The 22,982-nt window shown below is 42.8% G+C and overlaps 1 protein-coding gene across 5 annotated transcripts in view; it reads left to right on the top strand.

Annotated features, from left to right (window-relative positions):
• The window catches only part of KMT2E (lysine methyltransferase 2E (inactive)), a 1,466,695-nt gene that overhangs the window by 906,255 nt on the left and 537,458 nt on the right, over positions 1–22,982 (top strand). For all 5 annotated transcript variants that reach the window (XR_011202375.1, XM_069229869.1, XM_069229870.1 and 2 more), the window contains one exon: positions 5,155–5,419. Coding sequence is in view for 4 of the 5 variants with exons in the window: in XM_069229869.1 (XP_069085970.1) it covers positions 5,155–5,419 (265 nt within the window). In the remaining variant the exon portion in view is untranslated. The remainder of the gene's footprint in view (positions 1–5,154; positions 5,420–22,982) is intronic.

Raw genomic sequence — 22,982 nt, 5'->3', positions numbered from 1 at the left:
TACCTTGGAATGAGGTCTCTAGCTCAGACTCCGTAAGGACAGGAAGACTGGGTTAGGGTGAAGGAGGCGTGCAGCATCAATAACAGCGATGGCATCTGGTCGGAATCCCTCTGACTATCTGTTTAAGTGAGGAGTATTTATACAGATCTGCTTGGACCCCTGACTTAGGTCTGTTCCCAAACAATAGATAACAAGACATGCTTGGGACAGTAATTTATATAAACAATTCCCTCAAAAGAGTGAAGAGGGAAAGTACCTAATGTGAACACCTACAGTTTGTTTATCTTTGATGCTTGATATTGATGCCTTAGTGCAGTGGCACTGATAATGCAAAACTGAAACATGTGCCTAACTAAAAAGAAAAGGCAGCCGTCTTAAAAGATGTAAGTAAACAAATGCGCTAAAACAGAGCAAGCTAAGTAGGGTAAAAGTCAGTAGGTGACGGGGGCACGAGTCTGCAAGCCAAAGATTAAGCTAACTCCTGTATCCCACTAAAACAAACTAGGATTCACTACACTAAGACAGCAATTGGTACCCTTCAGTGTTCTCATTCAGCAGTATCTGCTTTTGCCTAGTGAATGCCAGAATTTCATTGAAATATTATCATTTACTTGATACTTATCTGGATACCATAGTTTGTGTAACCATCACACACATTAATATTTATTAATTTTTGCTTCATCAAAAATAATTAATGCTCATAATGTTAGTCCTGAGAAAATGTCTGCAATATACCCTTTTGTTAGTCGTATGATATTATTTAGATGAATTCCCCATGTCCCCAAACCCTGTCAAATGGTGTGAGTGCCCCAGGTGAGACCGGGCACCTACCAAAAAAAGAGAGAATTACTGGCCTCTGCCAGCTTCCAACATGGGTGATGGCAGGGTACCTGGCAGGGCAGGAAGGGCCTTGGGCCTCCCTCCACCCGTGACCCTTAATGTTCTGAAGTTGTTGGGTGCCCCAGGTGAGACCAGGGCACACAGATATAAAACAATTTATATAAAAAGAGGAATAAACCTGTGAAATGAACGGAGTAGCCACTCATTTCACATTCAGTGCTGCACAATGCCCTGCAAGGGCTATACATTTGAATAATTTAAATGTTGTGGGGGGGTGGCCCAGAAGTGCAGCAGCCACCCTAGGAGCATTAAAATAAAAGTTGTGGTAGGTCCCCTGGGTCATAGAATATCATGAACATCAATTCACCAAAATGCCACTGGTAGCGGAATCAACATCACACTTCATTTTACCTTTACCTTCACTCACAGACACGTTTACACATACATACGTTCACACATACACACACTGGTGCTCATTACCACTTCAGCAGCCTTTTCGAAAGACGTCGATTTCAGGCAGAAATCCGACACCGTCGGCCTGGCCAACGTCGTAATAGAGGTGCTTTGCATCGCCACGGCAACAGGGCGCTGCCCGCCGTATTATGATCCATAACATGGTGCAGCAGTTTCCCACACAACGGTGCAGTTCCAGCACTGGCAAGCACCGGGACCCATTCCCTTCTGGACGGCCACCTCGCCGAAGCAGGTAAGTTGATCGTCCAAAAGGGGCGGGGTGGGGGGAGTTGTGTAAATGTGTGTGGTGTCTACATGTGTGTATGAATGTGTGGGGGAGGGGGTGTCTGTGTGTGCGTTTGTGAGTGCATGTATGCAGAGGGGGGTGTTGTGTGTGAGTGCATGTTTGTGTGAATGCGGAGAGGGGAAGGGGTGTCAGTTTGAGTACGTGCATGCAAGTGTATGTGTCTGACTGCGTGTGTGCGAGTGAATGGGCATATCCGAGTGCGTGTTTGTGTGTGGGTGTGTATGTAAGCTAATGCGTAGGTGAGTGGGGGTGTGTGAATGTAGGTGTGTTGTTGTGTGGGGGTGTGTCTGCCAGAGACAGGAATAGACATTCCTGTCGCCAAGTGCATGACCACCAGCATTTTCATGGCAGTGGGACCACCGCGAAAATGCTGGTGGTCTGCCGAGTCGCAATACCGATGGCGGTATTACGGCTACCACAGGGCCGGAGGTGCTCACATACTGCCCGGAGGTCTGACCGCCCTGGCGGAAAGGGCGGCATTTCAGCAGTTGGGCTTCAGCCAAACAACCGAAGTTGTAATATGGCAGTCTTTACCGCCAGCAGTAAGACCGCCACCACGAGTCTGGTAGTTCAAGGACCGCCAGACTCGTAATGAGGGCCACTGTCTCGCACATATACACAGTCCTGCTAGTGTGCCCACAAGTTATATTTTAAAGCATTTTTTCCTTACCTCAGCTCAACGAGAGAGTCATATTCCAGCTAATTGCACTCCATTTTTATTACACTAATAGTGAATAATATATTATTCTATTGGTGTAATAAGAAAAAATTACGGAAAACAAGTAAAATGGAGCCCCAGTCGACGTTTATATGGACTAGCTACCCCCTAAATTCCTGTAACTGATTTTGCCACCTGAGGCCAGGGGTCGCAAATGCAGTCTCAGTGGTCACAAGGAGAAAGCCAGGGGTCGCAGGAGCAACCACTGGTGACCCTTAAATTACGTCCATGAAGAATATAAGACCCCAGGAAAGTTTACCATATTTGTTTTTAAGTAATCTGAGCTGGAGGTAGGTGCTCTTCAGCTGCAGTGCGCGGACACCTTGTTGTTGGGCCTGCGGCTTCATTTTGTGGCCTGAAATGTATTAAAGAAAGACTCCAAGATACGATTATGGCTGTTTCAATTTAAAATGCTTTATTGAAATTTTCGTTTGTAATTCTTATTAATTGTTGCCTTATGTGCACATGAGGATACATTGAATTATAGTTGTAGATAAATTATTGTGATGATTTAATGGCAAACACAATAGGTCTGATTTATATATGGTAATGTGCTGAACTCCTGATAAAGCCAATAGGCCCATCTGCTATATTTTGGACTTCTGACACTTTGACAAAGCCAATAGTTAAAATGACAATGTTCCTAATATTACTTTACATAAGTAAAATCCTGAGGAATTCACTGAAAAAACAAAGGTTAAAGTGAATTTATAGTTAGATATCATAAGCTTAACACTAAAAAAAGGTTAAAGTGACACTATAGTAAGGTGAAAATGTCAGTTAAAAAGCAATGCTTTAAAGTGAGAAAACTACTAAAATTCACTAGTTATAGTTAACTGAAATGACTATACCTTGTGCCTTCTTTATGCACTGCTTATGAACTCACATATTACAACACACAACAGGTTCTATGACATCATTATTAAAATCAGTGATGGCAACTGAAATGACACAATTAATAACAATACTGTGAATTGCGGGCGCCTGAGTGACAGTCACTTAAGTTAACGATAACTGGTGAATGTTTTAGTTTAAAACATAGTTTTAACTGACATTTTCACCAAACTGCAACATCAATTAACCTTTGTTTTTTCCAGCGAGAAAAAGAATCTCTTGCTGTGTGTTTATATATATATATATATATATATATATATATATATCACCTAGTGGCTGTTGCCACTAGGTAGTTATCAATATTACCTAGTTTCTATAGAAAAAGCGTTTTTTGACTTGCCTTGATCTTTGGTGCTGCCTTATAAAAATATACGTGTGTGTGTGTGTGTAATATTTATATATATCACAAGTGTTGTCACTGCATAGATATTTGTCGTTTATAATCTCCATAGGAAGAGTGCTTTATTTGCTGATAATGGGTTTTTGGGCGATCCATTAAGCAGGAAGGAAAGCGGGGTCCCAGAATGTCAGTTTCTTGAGATATCCCCTGTAGTAAATTTTGGGAAGCAGTACAGAAAAAACGGCTGAACACATTCACACTAAATTACGCCATATTTGGCAGAAAGTTAAAACTCCTCAGAAAGTGTGCTTTTCGTTATTTGATGTGAATCCAGTTATTTCTGAGAAATTAGCATTTAAATTATAGTAATATCTATATTGTTGGTCACGCTGGACCTCCTGCAGTATTTCCTCAGAACAGCACATAAAAAAAAACGATGTAATCCGATTAGCCAAGAGGACTACAGGGGGCAAAGCCAAAACAATTTTTTTTCTACTGCAGATCTTTTGGTACTCCTGGGTGGTCCTAGCGCAGACCCAACACCCTTCAACATGGATCACAGGTTTTATTTTTCTCAAGTTTGCTGATAATGTAGATATCGGCAAGGACTAAGGAAGATGGGAGTTGATTTCATCACATATTATTACATCCATGATCAACATCAATAATGTTTCCATTTTTCATTTTAATTATATGTATTGCCTTCGTTTTACTTGCCAACATATTTATATCTGCAGTTACACTTTGTTTCATATTTTCTCCACTTGAAGCGGGCTTTTAAAATTATAGTGCTAATTTATTGTTTGTGTGCATTCTTTAAAGGAAGGTGCTCCAGTAGCCCATTAGACTAAAGCTCACTAAAATAAAGTATTCCTGATAGACTCTGTCAGGATCTAATAGTTGCCCAAAGCACATTACCTCCTGGTAAGTGATGGGAAATGCTTTGGTTACAATCTTTTACTTTCTCCCACTAAAGCTGTCAACGCTGTTGAAATTTCTTATAGTTACAGGGCTATAGTTACACCGAAACTCGTGTAAGCTTATCAGGAAAACGGTCATCAGTGTGCCGAGCTTGTGCATTATGCAGACCAGTAATATCACATTGAAGGTGAATTTTGGAACCACGTTGAAGTGCCAGTTATCGGCCCAGGAAAATTATTTCAACTTTCCAGATTCATTGTGACATCTGGAGGGGATTTTAGAGGTACATACCCTGCAAGTAGATAGGTTATCAACAATAAAAATGGTTTCCGAAGGTAAGTAACATGTTCTATTAGTCTTCGAGGCAATACCTGCGGTATGCAGAAACGATTGATACAATACATTTTTTTTAAACGTTTCTGTTTTAGTGTGGCATGGAAGTTGGTCAGTAAGGCTGTTTTACGCTTGATAACTTTCAAGATTTAGAAATCCACACAAGAATGCATTTTTAAACAATAGAAGAAAAATAACCCTTAAAATGTTTCCACCAATTCAGACAATACAGTAACAAGGGACACAGAAGAAAACCTCCATGGGCACCATAATAGTTAGCTGTGGAAGTGCTGGGAAAACACTAGGAATTCATTGCATTTTGTAAGTCTACCTTTTTTTTCTTTGCAGCAAATACGAAGTGGATTGTGCATGCCTCAGAGAAAATCCTGATTGCCCTGTTCTCAAGTGTAGCTCTGAAACAACTGAAAACATTATTAGTGGCTATGAGACCAGAAGAAAAAAGAGTAAAAAGGAAAAAGACTTGGCAAAGGAAATCGAAATGCAAAATCAAAATATTATACTGGATCCTGAAGGGACTGCAAACAGAATGACAATTTTGGACAATAAGCAGAGGAAGCTCTCACCACTGAGATTATCTATATCCAATAACCAGGTAAATGCTCTTGCACAACAATCTATGTTCATAATTATTTTCTGACCACCTTCCTAAACAATACCTGCATTTTGAAACTGATTACCTTGTTCTCCAGTATTTTAAGGAACATAATTCTTTTACCCAAGAAAATACAAGCCTTGAATCCATAGTGCCTCATCAAATCATCAAGAAGGTAGTGCAGTGTAAATAAAGCATTCAACAGCAACTGTTGCAGCAATTAATTTTAGTTTCTCCAAGTGCAGATCATAACTGAATTAAATTAGTTTAGATAAGGAAACTATGCAGAGGAAATTTTGAATGAGAAACAAAGAAGTTACTTTTTTCTTTCTGTGTGAAAACACGTGTAAAAATGATTGGATATACCTAGACAAAGACATGGGGCATATAATAGAAAGCACGTTTATACAGAAGTATAGCATAATTATTGTTCAAAGTGGTGGTTAGAATTGATAAATGCGATGGAGACAGATAAGACATGGGGGTGGATCTGAGAAAAAGCATAAATTACCTAATGTGTTAGCAGCATGTACACAGGCTACTGGAGCATCGTCAAACCAACATTCAGAAACCCCATAGATAAAATTGAGGTTCTCAATACAACAGAGTAGCAAGCTCTTGCTGGGGTGGATCACAAATCTGAGTAACACACATCTTTTTTTTTTTTTTTTTTTACAGTATTCATAGAAAAATGGAATGCTGATAATTGCTTTAATAGCTTTGCATTAAAGATAGTACTAGGTAAGCCTGAAAAAGGCTCTTTGTTCTCCTGGCAGTGGGGTAGAGTTACATCAGGGAGAGTTTGCATATAGACATACAAGAGATCAAGTGACAGGAGACCTTTTTAGACGGCAACCTAGAGCTACAGGTGGCAAGGTACTAGAAGTGAAGGGAGGGCACACAGCTATAACAACAAAGCCTACAGCACCGCTCGAGGAATGGTTCTGGGCAAGGGCATAAGTGGATCGTTAACAATGAAAATCGTTTGGAAAAAGAAAAATTTCACCCACGCTAATAAAAGTGGCGCAAGATGAATAAAACTAGTGCTGCCATTAGCCTTTGTGGGCATAGAGATCGTACCTAAAGGGCAGCAAAGTATCAAAGACTCGGGGATATATGATTCAAATGTACTAAAAGTTCAAGTATTCTCATTAAGTATGACAACCAGGATATTGGTTTATTGAAAAATTTCACTTAATGGTGGGGGGAGAAATATTGACTTAGGAACTGCTGCTGAAAAGTTCAGAATAAAAATGTTTTTGTCTTAAGTAAAGGTTGAAGTGATAGTTGATGGGAACGGAGAACTGTTTGAAATACAAAAATAAGTTTGTTTCTGTCTGGATAAACAGAGAATTACCTGAAAAATAGAAATGAGGGCCTCCTGAAAATCCTGCACAATTTATATCGCTCTTTCGAGACATCTAATCTGATGCAGAACCAGACATGCTAGGTTAATGATAACGTCAGTGTTTATATCCCAACGTGAGATTTGTACAGTTTCATATGCAGGACAGAGCCAAAAACATATTGGAGATAGCAGGCCTATAAATGCATATGGCATTATTGTGCCATTTAAAATGCCTAAGGGCCTTCAAATCTTTCAAGACAGTCATTTTTTTAAATTAAACGTGTCCTTCTCGCCTTTTTAATGTTCTCCTAAGTGATTCACAGTGTCACCGCGCCATCGCGTGTTATGAGTATCAACCTTTTTGTAACGTACCCTCGTTTTATAACAATGGATGTAATTGCAGTCGAATATTACATTTTTTCCTTTTACCTCGTGATTCATCGCTGCTCATTTTTCTTGTGCAACACTGTTTGACTCTCACACAAATGAGGACATCCAGTATATAAAGACAAAGGTGGAAACATTGTAAAGACATGGTAGTACAGGGATGTACCCCGATACCTCTCAGTGGCCTCAACATCACCAGTCGCAACAACAGAACACGTACATACAAAAAAAAATCTGAAGGCTGGGACAGCCAGCAACTATCAGGAGCCACACTACATGTGAGGCTTTCTTGCTGAGCAGCACCCTTTCACAAGTTCAGGAGGCAGATCCTACACCTCACCATACAATCCTTGAATTTGTCAGCATGGTTTCTGAACTCATACCTTATGCACATGTGAATCTTCCACAGTAATGTATGTACATCTTAAATGCCAAATGCCCATCTGCAAGGATTTCATGTGCTTTCAAATGAAAGATTTTTTTTTTTGCAGATCCTGCATCTAGTACATTGAGGAAAACATTGCCCAAACAAAATGTAAGGGAAAAAGCAGTGCTTCCTTACCATATCTGTTTGGTCAGATTGTTGTTGCAGATCTGTGCTGTCATGATTTGTTTGATAATACCTGACTTGTAATATAGTTTGGAAATGTTAAATTGATTTATTGAAAAAGGTAAATTGTGTTAAACTCTGAACTACTATTACACTCCAAAACATACAAATAAACACCCCACTCTGTGGGACAGAAAGCCCAACACGTGTATAACCCAGTGTGATCAATATTCATCTTTATCCCAAGTATGACCATCTAGAATATCCCAGGAGATGGTGTAAAAACAAGGAAGAGAGGCTGCAAACCTTAACATTCCACTATAAGGGCGCTAGCAATTTTTAAGACACTCTATGCTTACATACCAGCAAGCCCACTTCTACTTTTGGCTTGTATGAACCTGCAGGCTTGTATCCATTTCCCCCGTCTCCACATAACGAGCAACCCTATAAAGCCCAAAAAATGCAGAGCATTTGAGCAATATCCACACTTTAGTATTTCAACAGACTTAACTATTTTGGCAGAGGGATTTTTATTTTTAATCTCAAATGTTTTTATTTCGGGTTTTAGACCAGACAAGTTGGTAATATACATACATAGGCTGAACATATTGTCAACAGTATCATTCTAGTGTTGTTACATCCGAATAGTACGGAAGTTGAAAAAAAATAGAGAGCCTGCAAGATATTTATATGTGTGATGGACAACCGCATGGAGATGAAAGAAAATGTGGGGAAATGAAAAACAGAACAAAAAGAAAAAACAAGAAGTAAAAGTGAAGGAGAAGGTTGTCAATACTACTAAAAAAAGAGTGTACACAAGTTGTTGTACCTAAGTAGCTTTGTCAGCAAGACTACAAGGAAAGTCACAAGAGATTAGTTTATCCCCTTCGCTGCCAGGCCTTTTCCCCCCTTCTGTGCCGAGCCTTTTTGGGCTATTTGGGGCAGTTCGTGCTTAGGCCCTCATAACTTTTTGTTCACATAAGCTACCCACGCCAAATTTGCGTCCTTTTTTCCAACATCCTAGGGATTCTAGAGGTACCCAGACGTTGTGGGTTCCTCTGAAGGAGACGAAGAAATTAGCCAAAATACAGTGACATTTTTTTTTTTTTTTTTTAAATGGGGAAAAAGGGCTGCAGAAGGCAGCTCGTGGTTTTTTCCCTGAAAATGGCACCAACAAAGGGTTTGTGGTGGCAAGTTCACCATCTTCCCAGCTTTTCGGAACAGACAGACTTGTATTGGAAAACCCAATTTTTCAATACAATTATGACATTTTACTGGGACATACCCCATTTTTACTATTTTTTGTGCTTTCAGCCTCCTTCCAGTTAGTGACCAAAATGGGTGAGAAACCAATGCTGGATCCCGGAAAGCTAAACATTTCTGAAAAGTAGACAAAATTCTGAATTCAGCAAGGAGTCATTTGTGTAGATCCTACAAGTGTTTCCTACAGAAAATAACATCTGAAATAAAAAAATATTGAAATTGAGGTGAAAAAAACAGCCATTTGTCTCCACGTTTTACTCTGTAACTTTTTCCTGCGATGTCAGATTTTTTAAAGCAATACACCGTTACGTCAGCTGGACTCTTCTGGTTGCGGGGAATATATAGGGCTTGTAGGTTCATCAAGAACTCTAGGTACCCAGAGCCAATAAATGAGCTGCACCTTGCAATGGGTTTTTATTCTATACCAGGTATACAGCAATTCATTTGCTGAAATATAAAAAGTGAAAAATAGGTATCAAGAAAACCTTTGTATTTCCAAAATGGCCACAAGATAAGGTGTTGAGAAGCAGTGGTTATTTGCACATCTCTGAATTCCACGGTGCCCATACTAGCATGTGAATTACAGGGCATTTCTCAAATAGACATCTTTTTTACACACTGCCTTACATTTGGAAGGAAAAAATGTAGAGAAAGACAAGGGGCAATAACACTTGTTTTGCTATTCTGTGTTTCCCCACGTCTCCAGATAAAAATGGTACCTCACTTGTGTGGGTAGGCCTAGCACCCACGAAAGGAAATGGCTCAAAACACAACGTGGACACATCACATTTTTTCACAGAAAACAGAGGTGTTTTTTGCAAAGTGCCTACCTGTGGATTTTGGCCTCTAGCTCAGTCGGCACCTGTGGAAACCTAGCAAACCAGCGCATTTTTGAAAACTAGACACCTAGGGGAATCCAAGATGGGGTGACTTGTGGGGATCTGACCAGGTTCGGTTACCCAGAATCCTTTGCAAACCTCAAAATCTGACCCAAAAAACACTTTTTCCTCTCATTTCGGTGATAGAAGGTTGTGGAATTTGAGAGGAGCCACAAATTTCCTTCCACCCAGCGTTCCCCCAAGTCTCCCGATAAAAATGGTACCTCACTTGTGTGGGTAGGCCTAGCGCCCAAGAAAGGAAATGGCCCATAACACAACGTGGACACATCACATTTTTTCACAGAAAATAGAGGTGTTTTTTTACAAAGTGCCTACCTGTGGATTTTGGCCTCTAGCTCAGCCGGCCCCAGGGGGGGCAGAAAAGGCCTAAAATAAATGTACCCCCCTGGGGAGCGACCCTTGCCTACGGGGTCGCTCCCCCTGTGTGACATTGGCGCAAAAAAAAAGATCCCCGGTGCCTAGTTGTTTCTGCCCCCCTTGGGAGCAGATTGACCTAAAATCCGCCAAAACTCCCTGGTGTCTAGAGATTTCTGTCCCCCTTGGGGGCAGATTGGCCTCATAAAAAGGGGGGCAGAAATGGCCTAAATATAATTTGCCCCCTATGGGAGCGACCCTTGCCTAAGGGGTCGCTCCCCACCTCTAAAATCAAAAACAAAACAAAAAAGAGAAAAAAAAAAAATTATCCCTGGTGCCTAGAGGTTTCTGCCCCCCCCCCCACCCCGGGGGGGGGCAGAAAAGGCCTTTAAAAAAATGACCCCCCTTGCCCAAAGGGTCGCTCCCTTATGCCAATTTCCTTTTAAAAAGAAACCATCCCTGGTGTCTAGTGGGCTTTGCAATCCGGCTTTTGAAATGCTCAGAGAGACTTACAAGGGAAGGAAATAAATTTCCTTCCCTTTGAAGCCTCTCCGGGCCTCCTCCACATGAACGGAAGAGAAATGCTTTGCATTTCTCTTTCGATGGCGCTGGAAGCTGAGCTTCCAGCGCGATGGAGGAGGCCTTCTGTGACAATCAGCGTGCAATCGCGCGCTGATGTCACGGGGGTGGGGGGGCTGGGGGTGGAAGGGGAAGGTCTTTCCCTGCCTTGGGGGGGTGGGAACTCCACAGAGGGAGCGCTAGCGCTCCCTCTGGGCTCTGTGCCCAGGACGTAATGGTTACGTCCTGGGCACACGAGCACTGTGCCTCAGGACATAACCATTATGTCCTGGGCACAGAAGGGGTTATAAGCTATAGCAATGGGATGTTAGCAGTGATAATATATCGAGAGTGCAGGGAATGTCTCAGGGGGGATTATTCAGTTCAAGATAGTGGTCTAGACTGTTCCATTGTGCTTTATTGGCCGAGATCCAGGGAAATTGAGTAGATAGTATTGAGAGAGCACCCCTAATAAATCTTAGCCATTCCCACTATGTGTTTTTGGAGGTACTCCCTGGTGATTTCCAAGAGGGCAGGATAGTTTTATAGGCTAAGGTAAACATTAAGGCCTGATTTAAATCTCGGCAGATGGAATACTCCGTCATAAACTGGACGGATATCCTGTCCACCGTATTACGATCTTCATAGTGTTTAATGGGATAGCAGACAGGATATCTGCCACATTTGTGATAGAATATTCACCTCCACCTAGATCTAAATCTAAGTCTGTTAGGGGTAAGTCATCCCATTGCAGTCCAGCTGTGTGTGAGGAACTAAAAGGGCCACAGACGGAGAATGAGAAGGGCCTTGGATGTTTAGTTTGGAAAATTGTCAGTGGTATCATGAATTTTAGTCTAAAAAGTGTGTAATGAGAGACATTAATACATCATGTGATGAAGGTCCGCATTCTCAGAGGCACAACTCCAGGAAGTAGTTTTGTCCATGAGTCCTAGTGTGGTCAGTACTAGTGTGGTCAATCATTGTGGAGTCAAGAAGGTTCTGTGAAGTATATGTAATTTGGTCTGTGCAAGATTTGGTGTTATTCTCTTAGTGAATATGGAGACCCAAAGTTTTGACCAGTCAATATCCGACGGGTTAGGTAGTCTATCTTGGGACAAGCCAGGACATCATTTCTGTTGCGTAGAGCTACATAATGAAGTGGTTAGACGTCTGAGCTTGGCATAAATTTTAGAGGCCAGTTGTCCACCTCTCTTAAATAATGCCAGGATGTTGGGCAGCGTAGCTTCCTTAAATGGGAAAGATCTATGTTTGGAGATGACAACTTTTAGTTTGGGAAGGTCGTAAAAGTTGGAGGGAGCAATATTGTATTTTTGTTTAATGTTGTAGAATGATAGGGGGTGTTGTTTGGAGCCGAGGTCCCCTACCACAGAAATTCCCTTCATTCTCCATGAACTTCCTATAGAAATAGAGGGACACATTTAATACCTTTGTTGAACCAAAGTGAGTCCTGGACGGACTGCCTGATTTTTTTACCCTTGAGAAATGAAGGTCGAGATATAATAAGACCCTTCAAGTATGTTTCAAAATCAGGTTGTATAGGATGTGGCATTTGTAGGAAGCTGGCTCTGTATATACTATACCAAAGTAAGGTATAGTGTGCACAGAGTCCATTGGACCCCCAGAGGCTTTTGCAGAGTCTTGCGAAGATAATATTAATGCTGTCTTTTGTGGTAGTGTGGTCGAGAAGTTAGGTTTATCAGAGGGTAGTGCTAAGCATTTGTTGTACACACACAGTCAAGAGGTGAGGCACACACTCAATGACTAACTCCAGACCAATGGTTATGTATAAAAAATTTACTTTGTTACTTTATTTCTAGAACCAAAAGGATCTTTGTTGCAGGTAAGTACATTTTCTAGAATGTGTCACTTTAAAGTGTCAAATGCACTTTGTTTGAAAATCACAGATGAAACTGTTTTCAGGTAAGTAATACTTTTCAGTTTCAAAAGGACAAAGTGCAATCTTCATAGAAAGCAATGCACTCCAAGGGGAGGAAAAGTATCAACACAGTTTGCAGATACGTGCTCGACTTACGATCCTAGTCTTCGAGGTCTAGGGTGTCCACAGGACAAAGTTTAGGAAGACACCAAGGGTGCACCATGAGCAACACAGGGCTTGTCGGGTGGAGAGGTCAAAGTTGGTGTCGGGCACCCAATGGAATCCTATGGAGACTGGGAGAACTTAGAAAGAAACAGCTAGCATGTAAGTACCCGCAACTTCAGGGCACAGTCCTGGGGGGCTGTTTAGATCAGCACGGGGGCACAGGTCCGCACCAAACACACATCCTCAGCGACACGGGGCAGCCGGGTGCAGGGTGCAAACACAGCATTGGGCGCCCGGTGCTTTTCAATGGGGAACCCCTGGGGATCACAAGGAGACTACAGGCTTAGTCCAGGGAGTCGGCTGAAGAAAACCAGTGGCTGAACAGGTAAGTAGAGAGCCCACTGGACGTTGCTGTACAGTCAAATGGGTTCCCCAAGGCCAGTGGCTGCTGGTGCAGGGGTACCTTTGGACATTGGGAATCTTCGCCGGTCACGGGCTGGGGGTCCTCTGGAATTAGGCTGCATGCGTCATCGTGTTAGTCAGGAGGGGTCAACCCAGGGTGGACTCGAGGTCAGAATCGCCTGGGAACCTTCTCTGGACTGGTGGGCCACCTGGACTCGGACCTTGGCCATCGGGCGCATAGTGGGCAGGACTCATGGATCCGGGAAGGTCTGGAGTCCTCCTCTGAGGTTTCTTTGTGGACAGGGCTGCTGCCTGGGGCCAAGTCAATTATCATCTGGAGTCTTCACTGCTGGTGCGGCTCTTCAGACCTTCTGCTTCTTTAGGTCGCCAAGAATCTGAAGAGCAAGGTTCAGGGGTGCCCCTAAATATTAGATTTATGGGTGTTACAGGGGTCAGAGGGCAGTAGCCAATGGCTACTGAGGCTGAGGGTGGCTACACAATTCCTGTGCACACTCTCTTTGGGGAGGGGAGCACATTCCTAACCCTATTGGCTATCACCCTCCAAAAGAAGATGAAGGATTCTGTCAGGAGGGGTTCAACTCCACTCTGGGCACTCTAGGGGTGGTCTCAGCTGGGGTGGACACTCCTCCTGGTGATTACTAATTTTCCTGCTGGACCTGATGACAAAAGTGGGGCCTGGTCTGAGAGGCAGGCATCTTGACTAGCTGTAGTGTACTGAGGTAGCAAAACAAAATGGCAGGGACCTTTGAGGCTCACTTCCAAGTGTTGCTGTTCCTGCAGGGGGGGAGTTCATGACTCCTGAGAGCACAAAGGCCCTTACCCCATGGGGTCAGAAACTCGTCTGGGAGTGACAGATGGGCATAGACCGGTCAGCCACACACTGGAGAGTTGTGTGAATTTCAGAGGGCATCTCTAAGATACCCTCTGTGTGCATTTTACAATAACTCGAACACTGGCATCAGTGTGGGTTTATTGAGCTGAGAAGTTTGATACCAAACTTCCCATCATTCAGTGAAGCCAGCATAGAGTTGTGGAGTTCATAATGACAAACTCCCAGCCCATGTACTCAGTATCGCTACACTACACTTACAGGGTCTAAAAATCGATTTAGACCCTGTAGGGGCATATTGCTCATGCAGCTATGCCCTCACTTGTGGCATAGTGCACCCTGCTGTAAGGCTGTAAGGCCTGCTAGAGGGCTAGTTTACCTATGCCACAGGAATGGTTTGTGGGCATGGCACCCAGAGAGGGATGCCATGTCGACTTTACATTTTTTCCCCACCAACACACACAATCTGTAATGGCAATGTGTATGTGTCTGGTGAGGGGTCCCTTAGGGTGGCACAATACATGCTGCAGCCCTTAGAAACCCTACCTGGCCAGAGGGCCCTTGGTACCACTGGTACCTTTTACAACATACTTAGCTGTGTGCCAGGTGTGTGCCAATTGTGGAAGGAATGGTACAGTTTAGGGAAAGAACACAGGTGTTGGGGCCTGGTTAACAGGATCCCATCACACACTCATTGAAGTTAGCATCAGATATCAGGCAAAACATGTGGGGGGGTGACCATGCCAAAAGGGGCACTTTCCTATAGTATTCTTTGGAGATGGTTAAGAGAGTCAGCAGAGATAGGTTGTCTGCTAGTGTTTCAGCAAGGGAGAGCCAAGGGGCGTAAAGTCAGGGGTATCATCAAGCCATTACGCAGCTTGTGCAGCTCGGAAAGCAATTTTTTCTGAAGTCTAGAAGGTTAGCACCACCTAGATGTTTAGGTAGACAACTTTTTTTAAGGAAACACACGTTTTTTTAGTATTTCAATTTAATTTGTTAATAAGGCGGTTTATATTATGAAACAGTGCATCAGAACAGAGTATGTGAGACATGTTTAGTCCATAGTTGACAATCTGAGTGATAGCCATTTTTATGGATTCAAGTTTTCCCCACCATATCAGGAATTTGGGTCACCAGCCTTCTAGAAATTTCTCAACTTTTTGAAGGACCAGGGATTTGTTATGTTGTATGGATTCAATAAGTTCATCATTAAACTTGAGTCCTAAGTATTTGAGAAAGTTGGCTTGCCAGGCTAAGCCTGAGGAGCCTAGATCCTCTTCGGTGCACGTCATGTTAAGTGGATGAACTTCTGATTTATCTATTCAGTGGCATGTGTGGCTGTAGATACACATGCTCTGCATACTTCTGCCATCTAGTGTTGAGTCTGGGCGTATACAAGTTGTTTTTCTTCAAAGAAGTGGTTAGAGTCACGAGGTAAAGTGACCCCTCCTTTCGGTGATACTGCACATAGTCATCGACTCCACTGTTAGATTGTTTCCTTTCCACAATTGGGTTCGGACGTGTCCTTTGGTGCACTGGGTTGAGATCGCCTCAGGAATAGTTCTGACTTTTATATTTGTCGGTATTGTTTTCCATCGTGTTTCATTCATATACTGACAACTCAAGACGCAAAACACAGTTCATCGTGTGGAAGCAGTTCTCCCACTGCCTTCGGGCCTTAACTCATAGGGCCTCTCTATGTTTTCTACAATTTGGTATCTAATTGAAATGAGCTGCTGATGGAATGGGCACCTGTTCGTTTTTGCCTTAGGTGTCAGGCCAAGTACCCCCACACAGACCTCCACTCGGTGTGTAATCTTTGTTTATCACTGGATCACAATGAAAAGGAATTTGATTTTTTCGGTACGAGAAGATGGTACGAGATCGTCAGGCACGTCGAAAAGAAATGCACCGAAAAGACATCGAAGACACACCAGATATTTTTGGTACACAACACATCGAGCGACAGGAAGAGTTCCACGAGGCTACTGCGGCGGAAGAGGAAACCTTATCCATTTCAGAATCTGGATTCGAGACAGACGCTGAAGATGATGTGTAGTCACAACAGGTACAATCGACACAGCACGCAGTGAGTATAAAGCCCCATATACCAATGAAGCATTCTGCTTCAACAGAGACTAAGGGCCTGATTACGACCTTGGTGGATGGTATACTCTGTCACAAACGTGACAGATATCCCGCCCGCCGTTTTTACAAGTTCCATAGGATATAATGGAACTAGTGATATGACAGACAGGATATCCGTCACGTTTGTGACGGAGTATGCCATCCGTCACGGTCATAATCGGCCCCTAAGACTGTTGAGCCGCCACTGCCAGCAAGCCATGGTCTGCACCAAATAATTGCCAAGGATGCCCCGCCTTGCACCGAAGGCCAAGCCTAAAGAATCCTCACATAAAATGTCCTCCAAGGTTTCGTCACCAGCCCAACCTTGGCTATCTTTGGTTCCGACAACATCAGCATCAAGCTTTCGACATTGAAGCCAAAACTGTTTTTGGTACACTAAGTGTCCACATTGGGATCAAAACCATCTGTTTCGGAGCCAGAGCCTATTTTATAGACTATAGCAGAGGAGCTTGATCCAAAACAAAAGACTTTTCGTATTCAGCAATATACTGGTAGGATTGTTGCAAAATCTTCCCATCCTAAGCCACAGACTTCAGTTGAGGAGGTTATTGATGTATAACCACCTCCACAAAAGAAAAAGAAAAAGGACATTGCCACCAGTCCAATACTTTCACCTTTACCACCATCTCCTCCACCTCCTTCGCCACAGTATTCACACTCCGAGGCAGAGGATTTAGTGCACCACACTCCATTAGGGTCACCATACTCCTATGTAGAAGATCAAGGAAAGGATGATGATACACAACAGCCACTGTTAGATCCCTTGGACACATATGATATTGACCCATCAAGGGATACAAATCCTGATTTGCATCCGGCAAAACCATCTCCACCGGATGACACTACGTCTTTTAATGAGCTGGTAGCTAGGCAGCTGAATACCATCAGGTTCCATTGCATAAGGACTCTAGAGAAGATGATTTTCTATCACAAATAGGGCATCCCAATATCTCCCTATATTAAAAGGAATGACACAGCATGCAGAGGAAATGTTTAAAGATCCTGTTTGCGCCTGAATAATTACACCTAGGGTTGACAAAAGATATAAACCAGCCCCATCAGATCCTCCTTATATTAAGGGACACATTTTACCAGATTCTTTAGTAGTCTCCAATGTTTGTAAACGAGCTAATTCTCAAACTTCTGGGGATGCACGTCCTCCAGTCAGAGCCAAAGCTCATTCATGCTTTAGGCAAAAGGGTGGGGGTTTAGGCAGCAAACCACTGGAGGATTGCTAGCACACAAGCCCTATTGGCTAGATATGACAGGGCACACTGGGAAGAGATGGAAGATCTTGTTCAACATCTCCCAAAACAATTTAAAAAGAAGGGACCACAACTTGTACAGGAGGGCAGGTTGATTTCTAACAATTGTATTACATCTGCTCTTGATGCAGCAGACAGCTTCTAGAGGAATAAACACAAGTGTATTATTAAGACATCACACATGTCTGCTTATATCAGGTTTTTAACCAGAAGTCCAACTAACACTTTTAACATCCCCTTTTGATCAGGAACATCTTCTTGGTCCACAAGTAGACCAATCTCTTGAGAAAATGAAAAAAATGCTGATGTTGCAAAGTCTATGGGAGCTCTACAAGCTCCTGGAAATAGAGGTTCCTTTCGTAAAACAACTTTCAAGCAAAGTAATAGACAAGCAGCATCAGACTCCTCTACCTCTTTCAGACAGCAACATTCACCATCCTCTTCAAGAGGTTTTTATAGAGGATCATATAGGGGAAACAATTCCAGAGCAGAGGAAGAGGTGACTCCACTTGTACCACCCCTTCTACTTCAAAACAGTGACTTTCTCCTCGTTCCCCCCCCTCCCCTGATCACACAACATTTGTCAGGGGACATCTACAGCAATTTTTCCCCAGCTGGCAAAATATAACAAAAGACCAGTAGGTGTTGGATATTATCCAAGATCGTTATTGCCTGAAGCTCATAACCACACCTCCAAATATACCACCAAAAAGCACAAACTCATTCTAGAACATTTACAAAAGGTACAGGCTCATCTTCACAAAGGAGCAGTAGAGTTGGTTCCCAATCATCAAAAAGGAAAAGGAGCTTATTCTTTGCATTTCCTCATTCCCAAAAAAGATGGATCTCTTCGTCCAATCCTAGATTTCAGACCACTGAATTAATACATTCTATTAGAGCTTTTTCATATGATCACTCTACAAGATGTAATACCACTATTACAACAAGGAGACTTCATGTCGGCCCTAGATCTAAAGTATGCTTATTTCCACATCCCAATACATCCAGCACACATATCCTCATACAAAGCTTTATTCGGTCATTAAACCATCAAAGCAACAAGACAAAAAGCACCACATAATTTACAATAATAAATAGAGTGCATAAAAAAGCAAGATAAAACACGAGCAAGGGAAGTAAAACCATATCAGACCCCAAACCCAGGCCGCTGAACGTACATCATTTCGTACTTATTAGCATGATTCATTAAAATTAAAAACAGAACTAGCATGTGTAAACCACACATAAGGGATTAGCACAAGTTATTAACATTATTCATTTACAGTCTTTTCCAAAACGAGTGCGTATGTGCCATGCAGCCACAATAAACTTGCCAACTGCCAGCACCATAATAGAAGAAGTATCACTTTTTAAGATCCTAAAAGCAGTAACATATTGTTGAGTGCCCAGGTTCCGGCAAATGGGCATTATCCATTTACTTCAAGGGAGAACAAAGGCTGTACAAAAAGCAAAACATTTTCAATGGTCTCAGGGACTGCACCACAGGCCGGGCAAATGTTTGGAACAGATGTTGCCCTCCAGCTGCTTGCCAAGGACATTAGTGGCAAACACCCATAGCGAAAACAAATGTATAAGCTCTTGGCAAAGGGATCAAGAATATTATCTAGGAATGGTACCACTTAAGATTGAGAAATTATCAGTCGCCCATGGGTTGTGATGAAACATTGATTGTTCCTAACATAAGCCCAATAATCTGATTTCAAGGATAGCATTTGGGCTTTCCTGAATCTCTGAGGATTCTCCCCAAAACTCCAAAGATCCAAAATACGGAACCAGTTTGAAACATGCTTGAACCATGGGATATGGAGGCTACATTAGGTCCATTTAAGAAAGCAAAAAGTGAGTTTCTATAAGTACTATGTTTGTGGGGTGGTCCATATCCATATCCAGTATAGCAAGGGGTTTAAAACTAGTATGTCTAAAATCCGATCAAGACCAAGATTAAGATAAATAGAAACTAAAGGAGTGCTGGGTGGCCATGCAAGTAATCCTCTAACAAAGTTGTTCTCGCTCACACACAATCTATGAGCGTCACAGCGCCACACCATAGCATCTTAGGTAGCAGTGTTCTGTGCTTTTACTGTATAAATCTTCAAGGTCTGGGATACAGCTCTTGCGCCGGTACTTTTATACAACAGCAGAATGGCACCTGACATATTTGGCAGAATAAAAGCGCTCTTACTTATCTGATCCTCCCATTTAAATTTATTTGAAATCCTGACACCAAGATTGTCTATGGAACCAACCCTGTCCAAGGAGGCACCATGTATAGAAATTGTGCATCTCTTGGGTGGCCAGAACTAAGCACCATCAATTTTGTTTTGCTAACATTCAGTTCAAGTCCATGATCTGTACAAAAAGCTGTAAACCTATCCATAAGAATCTGTAGCCCTTTCGGAGTTTTAGAAATGAGGAGGGAATCATCCGCAAAGAGTAATATGGGAATTGTTTGAGCATTTAAAGTGGGGGCATAATTCTGACAAGAGGACAAGACTTGCATCACCCCATTTATGTACAAGATAAATAGCAAGAGTGCCAGAACGCAACATTGTCAAACCCCCCACTGTATGGGGATGTGGTCAGTTTATTCCCCCCATCTGCCCCATCTCACCTGGGCATATGTACCTTCATGAAGCGGCACTAGGAGGTGAATTAAATTCCAGGGTATACACACTTTGTCTAAAACCTCCCATAATTTCTGTCTGGGGACCATATCAAAAGTGGACCGAAAGCCCACGAAAGTGACATACAGACTTTGTTTTCGCAAGTGTTACATATTTCTGATGCAAAAGAGCCAGTCGGAAGACTTGGTCTACAGTATTAGTTTTGGGTCTAACATCCGCCTGAAGGGGGGACAACACATGATTATCCTCAACCCACTTTAAAAGCCTATCCAAGACCTTCTTTGCAAAAAACTTTTGTAAATTATCAATAAGGCCGATAGGTCTGTAGTTAGCAGGGGAGCTCACTTCTCCCTTTTTTGTAGATAGGTATAATTTCAGCACCTTTCCAGGTAGCACGTATAGGGCCCCCAGCCGCTGTAGCATTGCATAACATATTTATGTAACTACACCAGATTTTTGGCTCAGATTTGTATAGATCCCCTGGTATTTTATCAGGACCGGGGGCCTTGGAGAATTTCAAGGAAGCAATTGCAGTGCTAGTTTCGCCCAAGGAAAAAACAATGCGGTCATAAGGACTGCTATGGCCCACCCCGGGCCCACCTGGCAAGAGGTTCAGTTCAATCTACCTCTGGAAAAAAGAGTCACCACTAATTTTGCCACTATATGAAGAATAAAGGTTGGAAAAGTGGTCAACCCAACTCTCTGGTTGGATGTAATAATGATTGAAACTGCCTCCCTCATTGTAATTTTGGGAAAGTAACTTCCAGAAAAACCTATTGTAATTTGAAGTGATTGGTTGAAGCACGTTCTGCCAAACAGTATCACCCCAGTTTTCCTTTGCCTGCGCTAACGCTTTATTATAGACAACTCTGACTGGCCTAATGCACCCCTGTGATCGAGACACGACCACGGTCTTTAATGCTCATTTGTCCTTTAGACAATCTTTGTTGAACCACATATTGTTTTTAGTATGTGTAGAGACAATCCTCTTGATAGTAGTCTTACTATAAAAAATACCCTGTAGGTTAAGAACCAGGGTCTTGTGAATACCAAGAATTGAAATATTTACAACCTCAAAGTCCTCATAGTTACATAAAGCATCAATAAACAATTTATAGATCTCCTTGCGCAGAAAGGGGTTTGCCATCGCCTTCGGCCAGGTAACACGTTTATAACCATTGATCAGTAATAGCTCAGGCACCAAGGTGGAATGATTGTTTTGAGTTCTCCTAAATACATCACTATGCAGGGTGAGGAGTAAGGAATTATGATCGCTATCATGCCGAATGTCAACCTTCATATCCTCCAACATGGGCCACAATCTAACATCAACTAAAAAGTAAACAAAAAAGCTGGTCTGCCTGCCACGCTTAAAGGTAAAAGCGCTGCCCTTGCTTAAGTCACAACGCTGTTAGCTGTAGGGCGGCATGCGAATAGACAGTTGTTTTCCCATCAGTCGGTGAATACCCCAGTGCTCCTCCTCATCTGCGATCAGATCGCTACTATAGGGAGAGAGTTCAAAGGAGTAATTAACATCACCAGCGACTACTAAATTAATAGAGTGGTGCAATGTATCTGTAAAATTAATCAGCTGGGCCAAGGTCTGAGACTCTACACCCAGTGGCACTGATCTAGCATACACGTTGATTATAGCAAGCCTAAAACCTCGCTTAAAATAATGCTGAATGCCTAATAGAGCTGGTGAATCTATTGTTAGAGATAAGTGAATACACTGCAAGGTTTTGTTTATTAATATCAGAAGGCCACCCTTAGCCTGACCACTGCCACCACCAGCAGGTTGGGCATCTACATGATAAGATAGGAAACCATCCAAGGAGACTAGGGACAACGCCCAAGTCTCCTGGAAAATGCATATATCTTATTTATTAACATAAGTGACCCAGAGGGGGGTCCATTAATTTACTACACAGCACAGGCTCCTTTGATCCAGGCTTACTTATGGCATTAGGTAGCCGAACCCTTTTCTTAAACATGTCAGGGAATTTATTTTCCTGGGGCCCCAATTTACAGAAGTTTTAATTACATTGCTTCTCAAAATGGCCTCCAATTCCTCTATCAAGGTGTGACTATCCTCTAATGTATTGTTCTCCTTGCTTGCTTTGTTAGTTTAGCGTTGCTTGGATTTCTTTGGGCCACGTGTATAAGCAGGAGCATCTGCAGCTTCCCGCTTGCCCATGGCCACTAGTATGGGTCTAAAACTATACAAATGTTGCCAGGGGGGTCAAAGCTATTAAAGTCCACATTTGGCACTTACTTCTAGAGCGACATAAGGAGTGCCCAGCCCAGCCTCTTGCGGACGATGACAGGCGAAGACGCTGCGGGGAAGACCGGTGCTTTATGTAGTGCGTCACTGCTGCTGTCCAGGAAGCAGTGCAGGCTGGGGGATGAAGTCATCCCCAGCGTGGCCGAAGACAGCAAGGGGTTCACTCAGTTAGATAAAGCGTCCCACACTGCGGGGAGGACTGGCCCGTTATATAGCGCATCGCTGCTGGTGTCCAGGAAGCCGTTGCAGGTTGGGAGATGAAGTCCCACCCCAGGGTGGCCCAAGACCAAAAGGGATTCCCTAAAAAAAAAAAATACGGACGATACCGCCAGCTAATTAGTAACTCCAAAAGCCTCTTGTTCCAGCAAGTAATTGTGCTGTGCGCTTCACCTCAAAGTGTAGGAGTAACTGCGCCAGGGAAGGTGGGGGCAGAATTTTCAGGATGATTCTGCCAGAGACCAGTGGAAATTTGATGCCAAGGCCTATATGTCCTTGGTGCAGGATATGCACTGGTGGGGCCACTGTAGTCCAAATAGGCCTTAAAGGAG

Source organism: Pleurodeles waltl, chromosome 4_1 (genome assembly GCF_031143425.1).
Source record: "Pleurodeles waltl isolate 20211129_DDA chromosome 4_1, aPleWal1.hap1.20221129, whole genome shotgun sequence".
Classification (NCBI taxonomy): domain Eukaryota; kingdom Metazoa; phylum Chordata; class Amphibia; order Caudata; family Salamandridae; genus Pleurodeles; species Pleurodeles waltl.
Note: the sequence above shows the minus strand (reverse complement) of the source record. Positions and strands in the feature narration are given on the sequence as shown.